Genomic DNA, 9,227 nt, shown 5'->3' with positions numbered 1-9,227 from the left:
GCTTGGCATGGGGAAATAGAAGCAGAGCGGAAGTGGAGAAACTTATCATGAGCGTCAGGGGCGGCACCAAGCGTCTCTGATAGGTACCGATTCATTTTATTGCAGCCTTGTTGGCATTGGAAGCATCTTTTGAGGGATAAATTTTAGGTCGAAGAAGCAGATGATCATCTGTTTTACTGTGTGGTGTGGCCAAACTTGATATCGCTTCACCGCTCTGTTATGTAATCAAGATCCTTAATTGCTGAAGCGTCTCATTTCGTGACCATATCGAGTTCAAAAGATGACCTCAGAACTCTGAATTGGGAGCGAAAATTGAATTGGCGAGAGAGGTTAAAACGATTTTGCATATCGATAGAAGTGCAATGCCAAAAAAATGGGGCATGAAGCGGTTAGGTCAACTAAAGTAAGTAACCAATGCTAAGCGATAATCGAGGTTGCAAGGTTATTAGAAATAAGAGAAAGAACACGCATGTACACATAGTTGTCAGTAGAGATCTTAGAATTCTCAAAATGACAGAAAGGGAACCGAGATCCGTCACTAGTTGGAAGAACAGTGTCAAATCAATGAACGCTAATATCTGTTAACGAAATAAATTTTTCTCTTCCCTATAATGAAGCTTGTTCTTACCATGTTGGACATAACTGATGAAATTCAGTTCCACCCAGGTTTGCCATTGTATTAGTATAGCATTTGTTACAACTTATAGGGCACATTAACGCCATTTATATCATTTATATTTAGTAAGGGTAAGAGTAATGACTAGGGACGAACAAAATATCCGTTATCCATTTTATGGCCTAGAAACAATTTATTTGCATAATAAGTATATTTCATGCCCTTTTTTACATATTTTATGCCTTTTTTCAGTAGCTCCCCAAAACCCGCTAAAAATAACTTTAAAGTTCTCCATATTCTTACACACTGAGTGGTCTAGTGTACCCAATAGAGGCACGACATGGTTCCCCAGAGGGCGTGGGCTCGAATCCCACCTTCGGAGAAAAAGCATAGAGACATTGTAGCTCAGTGGCTGAAAATTCAGCGCATAATTATGTCGCAGGTTCAACTCCCGCCATCAGAAGTTCACGTTTTTAAGGGGAAGATGTGACTAATGCAGTTTCCCAGTGAAAGAGATGTTCCCAGTTTGTTTCTCCACATCAACTTTTTTAAACAAGACTTTTTTAAATGCTAGCAGCATCCACAGACAAAAAAACTGAGAGCGGACAATGACTTTGGCTATTGAAAAAAATGGATAACGTGATGGTCAGCTTTGTTTGCCAGCGAGGCTCATGCCTGAAAGTGTCAGCAAAAATGAATGGGCCTGTAACAAAACTTGGCTGTTGCCAATTTCTAATTTCATTGTCAACACACATGTCCAATGAATTTAACTGTAGGTCACAAATATAGTCAAATAATAATGCAATGGAATTTGGGTTTGCTTTCAGAAGCTTTTTACTGCCCGCAGTCATTTTTTCCACTGATTTGCCGTTTAGCATTTCTTTAATTTTTTTTTGAACTTTAAACATTTTCTTGATTTGGGGCCCAAATTTTGGTTTGAGAAAATATCTTTCTGCAAAATTTAGGACAGATTTTATGCCAAAAATTGCCATTTTTTCTGCATGTTTTGGTCGTTTGTGACAAAACATCAGAAAACAACTCGAGTCTTTCGAATCACCTCAAAGACCACCCTGTACAGCCTTAGCCCTAATCTGACCAGGTTGAGAAACTGGATTACAACATGACCTTCAAGGTTCCTCCCCTTTATCAATGAAGCGAATCCAAGCCTACAGCTGGGACGCAAGAACTCCATCAGCAAAGGTCGCCTTATCCAAAGACGATCTCCGCGTGTGCCCTCAAGACCAGAGGGTTTCTATCGCACTGGAGTCTTTAGAGTCCAGAGTTAGTGCCTGCAAGCGAGTGAGGCGCTCCTTGAGTCAGAGATTCAGAGTCCGGAGTGGCTTTACAAGTGCTACAACTGCACTCCAAGCGCCAGCCAGGCTCACACTCACTCACTCAATGCAGAGTGAGACGTAAAGGCAGGAGTAGAATTGTATGCCTTTAACTTAGTTTTTCACTTGGATGTCGAAGTTGGCCGATCTCTTGGAGCTCGTTTTCGCCTCTTTAAAAAATACGATTGTACCTCCTCCAGTCGGATAATTCCCTAATTTAGTCAGGTAAGCAATTGAAAATGCCTCTATGGCCTTGGCATGTGTTAATTTCATTGTCATTCAATTATGTGCTTCTATTCCTGTCTAAGAACTGGAACCATACTTTCCGTCGGTATAAGGGCTTCTGCGGAGACAGATTTAGTTCATATCGAAATACCAAGCACATTTACTCTATGATTTCGGGCCTGACCTAGGTGATTTTACACTAAGCTCCCCCCTCAAGCAATTTGTTTGTCGAAAGTCGACCGGACACGTGGTGATCATTCTTCGTAGAGTGTATTTTGAGAATTTGGTTCGGTCTAGTTCGGTCCCTCCAAGACCTGAATTGTGGTGGATGGATGGGTGCCGAAGTACATTGAACAAAGCCTGGATGTTCCTTGAACGTTGGAAGCGTCGTCCCGTCCCGTAGTAACAGTCACTGAGCAGATTTCCTTCAATCCATCCATGGATTTGAACTTAGGTTCGCGCTTAGATCAGATACTGAGAGGCCAGGCCAGGCTACGCCAGTGTAGCAACTTCTCCAAGGTGAACTCGAAACGGAAAATACAGTTGAGAGAGAGAGTGTACTAAGAATCCTGCCAGTGGTAGGTAAGTTCGTTGGTAGCTTGTAATTGTTGATCATGCTCATCCAGATATGTCGATATGGCAAATATTCGAGACATTTAGAGCCCGGAAAAGGCTTCAACCGAGTGAAAGTTGATAGATAACAGAGTGGTGCGAAGTGTTTTATATATTGTTCATGTACACGTACTATGGATATGTGAGAGCGGAGATGATCGGAAGAATCGAATAGATAGGGCAAACCTGTTTTGATCCACCATCCATCTATCTCGTTTGAGTTGAACTTGCGTTGTCGTTCATGTGAAGAACTCCATTGCTTTTGATTTCAGGGTCTAGTGTAGAAGCATCCGAACATGTCCTCGATCTTAGCTCAAGGGGCCAAAATGGCCCTTGGCAAGACCTTGACCAACGGGTCTGTGGGCGTGGTGGGGCCTGCCATGGCCTCGGCTCATTTCCATTCCAAAAGTGCCGCCCTGCAAAGATGGGAGATCCCCGAGAGACTTCTGGACATCCCCAACTCGGAGAATCCGAATTTCTTCAATATGGTGGAGTATTTCTTTCACAAGGCCTGTATTTTGGCCGAAGAGCCTTTGATGAAAGAGTTGTCCAGAATGAGAGGCACAAGTGACGACGAGAAACGCCAAAAAGTCCATGGTATCTTGAAGATCATCGAGCCTTGCTCCCACGTCCTCGAGATGAACTTCCCTCTTCAACGAGATGATGGCTCCTATGAAATGATCACCGGCTACCGAGCCCAGCATTCGCATCATCGCACCCCTTGTAAGGGTGGTATCCGTTACTCCATGGATGTCAATGCTGATGAGGTCAAGGCCTTGTCCGCCTTGATGACCTACAAGTGCGCTTGTGTGGATGTGCCATTTGGGGGCGGTAAAGCCGGCGTCAAGATCGATCCCAAGGCGTACTCTGACAACGAATTGGAGAAGATCACTCGACGATTCGCCATGGAACTTGCCAAGAAGGGATTCCTCGGACCCGGCATTGACGTGCCCGCTCCTGATATGGGAACCGGCGAGAGAGAAATGTCCTGGATTGCGGACACTTATGCCAACACGATGGGTTATAGCGATATCAATGCCTCAGCTTGTGTCACGGGCAAGCCTATCCATCAGGGTGGTATTCACGGAAGGACTGCCGCCACTGGCCGTGGTGTTTTCCACGGTTTGGAAAACTTTGTCAACGAGGCCCAGTACATGTCCATGATTGGCAACACCCCCGGATGGGGCGGTAAGACCTTTATTGTGCAAGGTTTCGGTAATGTGGGTCTTCATACCATGCGCTACCTCACTCGCGCTGGGGCCCGATGCGTTGGTGTCCTCGAATGGGATGGTGCCATCATGAACAACGACGGTATCGACCCCAAGGCTTTGGAAGACTACCGAAACGAAAAGGGCACCATCGTGGGTTATCCAGGAGCTCAGGTAAGGCTTACGGAAAGAATCAAGGATGTCTGATGTAAGTAGTTAAACTGATGTCTCCTTTATCATTTCAGGCTTATGAGAACAAAGATGATTTGATGTTCGAGAAATGCGATATTCTCATTCCTGCTGCCATGGAAAAGTGTATTCATTCCGGAAATGCTCATCGCATCCAAGCTAAGATTATCGCCGAGGCAGCCAATGGCCCAATCACGCCCAGTGCGGACAAAGTTCTCCGTGAGAACGGTTGCCTCATCATCCCCGACATGTATGTGAACGCTGGAGGTGTGACCGTTTCCTACTTTGAATGGCTCAAGAATCTGAACCACGTCTCTTATGGAAGACTGACCTTCAAGTACGAACGGGAGTCGAACTATCATCTTCTTCAATCCGTCCAAGACTCTTTGGAGAGACGTTTCGGTCGCGTTGGAGGTCGAATCCCAGTTACTCCCTCAGGCGAGTTCGAAACCCGTATGTCTGGAGCTTCCGAGAAGGACATTGTTCACTCTGGATTAGACTATTCCATGGAGAGAACTGCCCGAGCTATCATGAATACCGCTATCAACTACGATTTGGGCTTGGACCTCAGGACGGCTGCCTATATCAATGCAATTACGAAGATCTTTAAGACCTATAGGGATGCTGGACTCACGTTCAACTGAATTGCTAAGACTGGAAGGGGATTTTTTTTGAGCAAATTTTTATTTTATTTTCTATATACCCAAAAACGGGAATATTCGTTTCGATTATAATGTAAATGTTCACGATACTAGCTGTATGTAAGGAAACAAATACATTCCTCCCTGTCCCCGGTTATTCAGCATCATAATTTAGCTTTCGTGTTCCTATTTTATCGGATGGATATGTTTGGAGTCCTGTCATCTTGGCAAAGTGTCTCGGAACACGTTCCAGCTTGAGTACAACGCCATCCCATCGTCCCCATGTTTCCTACAATATTACGAGTGCGTGCAGAGAAAGGGGAGGGATGTAGCTTTCTCCGTTCATTCTTCGCAGCACCTCTTTCTAGTGCCTCGCCATTTGTTTTTGGGGAAGAGTAGGTCCGTAAGGTTACTCTGAGTGGGCTCTTACCAATCTCATTTTTCTTAGACTTTAAACATGTCCGGATTACTGGCGATTGGGGCCCGATCATTGGGCAAGGGTGGTAACCTATTGGAGGCAGCCACTCGAAGCACATCTGTCGTAGCTTCGTCTTCTCTTCATACTTCAAGTCCAGTTCAAGACGAGGTGAACTGGGTTCAGAAACGATGGGAGATTCCAGAGCGACTCCGCGAGATCCCGGAGGCGGAGAACCCGAACTTCTTCAACATGGTGGAATACTATTTCCACAAGGCTTGTCTTTTGGCTGAACCCAAGCTCATGGACAGCCTCCATCGAATGAGAAACGTAAATGAAGAGGACAAGAGGAAAAAAGTCCATGGAATCTTGAAGATCATCGAGCCTTGCTCTCACGTTCTCGAGGTCAACTTTCCTCTCCAAAGAGACGACGGAAGCATTCAAATGATTACTGGCTATCGAGCCCAACACTCTCATCATCGAAGTCCGTGCAAGGGAGGAATTCGTTTCTCCATGGACGTGAACTCTGATGAGGTCAAGGCTTTGGCGGCTCTAATGACCTATAAATGCGCTTGCGTGGATGTCCCATTTGGCGGAGGAAAGGCTGGCCTGAAACTGGACCCCAAGGCTTATTCCGACAATGAACTGGAGAAGATCACTCGCCGATTTGCCATGGAATTGGCCAAAAAGGGATTCCTTGGACCCGGTATTGATGTCCCAGCTCCCGACATGGGAACAGGCGAGAGAGAGATGTCTTGGATTGCAGACACTTATGCCAACACTATTGGTTACTCTGAAATGAATGCGTCGGCTTGCATCACTGGCAAACCCATTCACCAGGGAGGTATTCACGGCAGAACTTCTGCCACAGGACGCGGAGTTTTCCATGGATTAGAGAACTTCATCAATGAGGCACAATACATGGCTATGATTGGCAACACCCCCGGATGGGGTGGCAAGACCTTCATTGTCCAAGGCTTGGGCAATGTTGGTTTTCATTCCATGCGTTACCTCCATCGCGCCGGAGCGCGTTGCATCGGCATCGTGGAGTGGGATGGAGCTATCTTCAACCCCGAGGGCTTGGATCCTAAGAGTCTTGAGGAATACAAGACCAAGAACGGCACAATTGTGGGTTACCCAGGAGCTCAGGTAATTCATTCGATCGCCCAGCAAGCATTAAGAACGACTCTATACTAAGAGTCAAAGATTATTTCTGTTTTTAGGCCTATGGTGGTGAAAAGAACGATCTGATGTACGAGGAATGCGATATCTTGATCCCGGCCGCTATGGAGAAGTGAATCCACTCTGGAAATGCCGGCAAAATCAAGGCCAAAATTATCGCAGAAGCTGCCAATGGACCCATTACCCCCAAAGCCGACGCTATCCTCCGAGAAAACGGCTGCCTCATCATCCCCGACATGTACGTGAACGCCGGTGGTGTCACCGTGTCCTACTTTGAATGGCTCAAGAATCTGAACCATGTCTCCTACGGGCGTTTGACCTTCAAGTACGAGCGCGAATCAAACTACCACCTCCTCAAGTCCGTCCAAGACTCCTTGGAGCGGCGATTTGGACGTGTGGGCGGTACCATTGACGTGACCCCCTCACCCGAATTTGCTAGCCGCATGTCTGGTGCGTCTGAGAAGGACATTGTTCACTCGGGTCTGGATTACTCCATGGAACGCACAGCTCGCGCCATTATGAACACGGCCATCGACTACGATTTGGGCTTGGACCTGCGCACGGCTGCCTATATCAACTCTATCCGCAAGATCTTCAAGACTTACCGCGATGCCGGTCTCACATTCAACTGATGCGTTGATCACTCTCTGAGTAATCTAAATTTGATCGAATTTGTTGGTTGTTGACTCTAAATTTTATCCTGAATAAATATGTAAAAAATGGATTGTCAAGTTCCTCGGATGGAATGCGTACAACTCGGGGCGATTTTCCAGAACACACTAGAAATATGATTCCAGAATATTTCAGACACATCGTGTCTTTGAAATACAATTAGGCAAGGCTCACAAGCTAAAATTGTTAAAAATTCGCAAGCGCCCATGACCACCCAAATTCAAGGCGAAAACATCTGAATCTTGCCGCCATTTGCGCCGATCAGGCTGAAAGGGCAGGGAGAGGCGCTGTTTTCGTAGTTCAGTCAGCTGTCGCAAGTTAGCGGCTTGAGTCGAGTTCCTCAACATTTGTTTTCGCCTCGTCATTGCAGGACGACTTCGTTGTTCAATTCATCTTCTTGATATCCCCCCTCTCATCCATCTTTCAACATCATGGCCATGCAAGCATTGCTAAAGAGGGACACGGGACTGGATCTGGACTCCTCGAAGTTGAGCCATCGAGCCCAGGCTTCGTACACGCCTCATCTCTCCACCGAAATGGAAACTATGATGCCCAACTTTGACAATTCTTTCAATTTGTCCAATGGACCTTTTGACAACGTAAGCACATTAATCAGTCTCCTCTGCTAGCGTCTTCACCTGTTATTATTACAATTCAAACCTGATACATTGATGATCTGATTTTCACTGGTTATTTATCTTATTTTAGCCTGCGGATCAATTAGGCGATCATTTAAGCGACGAGCATGGTAAACCCGTGAACATGCACTTTGCCCATGGCACCACGACCTTGGGCTTTAAGTACAAGAACGGAGTGATTTTGGCTGTGGATTCCAGAGCCACGGGTGGCATGTTCATCTACTCGGGCACGGTCAAGAAAATCATCGAGATCAACCAATTCCTGTTGGGCACCATGGCCGGTGGGGCTGCGGATTGTATCTATTGGGAGCGCGTGTTGTCCAAGCAATGTCGTTTGTATGAGTTGCGAAATCGCGAGCGCATTTCGGTCGCAGCTGCGTCCAAGCTTCTTTCGAACATTGCATATAACTACAAGGGGATGGGATTGTCCATGGGCGTGATGATTGCTGGATTTGACAAGCGAGTAAGTATCCAACGGACGTCTGGGATGGAATCCTTGACATATGCTTAATTTTAATGGATTCTCTAGGGCCCTGGACTCTATTACGTGGATAGCGATGGCTCTCGATCGGATGGTGAAGTGTTCTCCGTGGGATCGGGGTCCATTTATGCCTATGGTGTTTTGGACAAGGGCTACAAGTACGACTTGGAAGATGAAGAAGCCTACGATCTGGGTCGACGTGCTATATATCACGCCACCTTCAGGGATGCAGCCTCGGGAGGCGTAGTTCAAGGTACGGATTGTCTAGATTGACCATTGGTTTTGCCGTTAAGACATGTTCTTATCCCCTTTTTCTTTTTTAAGTGTATCACATGACTAAGGACGGATTCAAGGTGATTTCTCGCGATGACTCCAAGGATCTGCACTATCGATATGCTGAGGGCAAGGCTGTATGATTCCAAGCTGTCCTCTTTGATTGTTTCTTACCATGTAATACTAAGACACGATAACAAATAAAAGGTCTTATGAAAATTGTTGTGGACTACCCCATAATTTTTATTTAATATCACAGACCATAGTAAAGAGTCGATACATGTTTTGATGAGAATTCAGACGAGCTTCACAAATTCTTCGTTCAATTGTCTAGTAAGTATCTCGGCTTGTTTCTTGGCAACTAATTTCGTCCACAGTTTAAACAACGAAAAGATTATGCAAGGCAAAATGAAGATGATACCATGGACCACACTGAGATCGAAATAGTACATCATGGTGATGATATATTGTTGACTGTGGCTTTATTGGAGACGATATAAAATCCCAAGCGGTTTTGTCCGAATAAAGGCTATTTCAACGATGATTTCATTCGTCAATGAGAATCGACGAAGCACGAAGTTGTTCTGAAGCTAATCTTGTTTCTTGATACACCTTACAGGTATCTTGTCTTTGGCGTCTCTCCTCGGGCAAAAAACTGCAGCATGTTGACTTGACACAAATCTGTTTCGTTTCTAGTCCTGTATCGGAACCAGGGTCCCTACTCGAGTACTGCAGTACAGCTGG

At 45.7% G+C, this 9,227-nt stretch overlaps 3 protein-coding genes across 5 annotated transcripts; all 3 read left to right on the top strand.

Annotated features, from left to right (window-relative positions):
* Positions 1-1,995: 1,995 nt before the first annotated feature.
* On the top strand, positions 1,996-4,979 carry LOC131882345 (glutamate dehydrogenase, mitochondrial-like). 3 transcript variants are annotated; one of them, XM_059229469.1, is made up of 3 exons: positions 1,996-2,172; positions 3,057-4,166; positions 4,238-4,979. In XM_059229469.1, the coding sequence occupies exons 2-3, from the start codon at positions 3,081-3,083 to the stop codon at positions 4,823-4,825; spliced, it is 1,674 nt and encodes a 557-aa protein (XP_059085452.1). In that variant the 5' UTR covers positions 1,996-2,172; positions 3,057-3,080; the 3' UTR covers positions 4,826-4,979. The 3 variants fall into 3 exon arrangements, with proteins under 3 accessions (XP_059085452.1, XP_059085459.1, XP_059085468.1); XM_059229476.1 differs by lacking the exon at positions 1,996-2,172 and adding an exon at positions 2,429-2,754; XM_059229485.1 differs by lacking the exon at positions 1,996-2,172 and adding an exon at positions 2,857-2,880.
* A 117-nt stretch (positions 4,980-5,096) lies between these two features.
* On the top strand, positions 5,097-7,143 carry LOC131882336 (glutamate dehydrogenase, mitochondrial-like). The gene is given in 3 exon segments (XM_059229457.1): positions 5,097-5,217; positions 5,271-6,386; positions 6,461-7,143. Coding segments are annotated over 2 exon segments (1,698 nt in total). The 5' UTR covers positions 5,097-5,217; positions 5,271-5,279; the 3' UTR covers positions 7,052-7,143.
* A 267-nt stretch (positions 7,144-7,410) lies between these two features.
* Positions 7,411-8,715, top strand: LOC131882430 (proteasome subunit beta type-5-like). The gene is made up of 4 exons (XM_059229574.1): positions 7,411-7,690; positions 7,800-8,192; positions 8,259-8,463; positions 8,535-8,715. The coding sequence occupies exons 1-4, from the start codon at positions 7,523-7,525 to the stop codon at positions 8,624-8,626; spliced, it is 858 nt and encodes a 285-aa protein (XP_059085557.1). The 5' UTR covers positions 7,411-7,522; the 3' UTR covers positions 8,627-8,715.
* The last annotated feature ends 512 nt before the right edge of the window (positions 8,716-9,227 follow it).

The sequence above is a fragment of the Tigriopus californicus genome, chromosome 1, assembly GCF_007210705.1.
Source record: "Tigriopus californicus strain San Diego chromosome 1, Tcal_SD_v2.1, whole genome shotgun sequence".
Classification (NCBI taxonomy): domain Eukaryota; kingdom Metazoa; phylum Arthropoda; class Copepoda; order Harpacticoida; family Harpacticidae; genus Tigriopus; species Tigriopus californicus.
The sequence above is the reverse complement of the archived record's forward strand: the minus strand, read 5'-3'. Positions and strand labels throughout refer to the sequence as shown.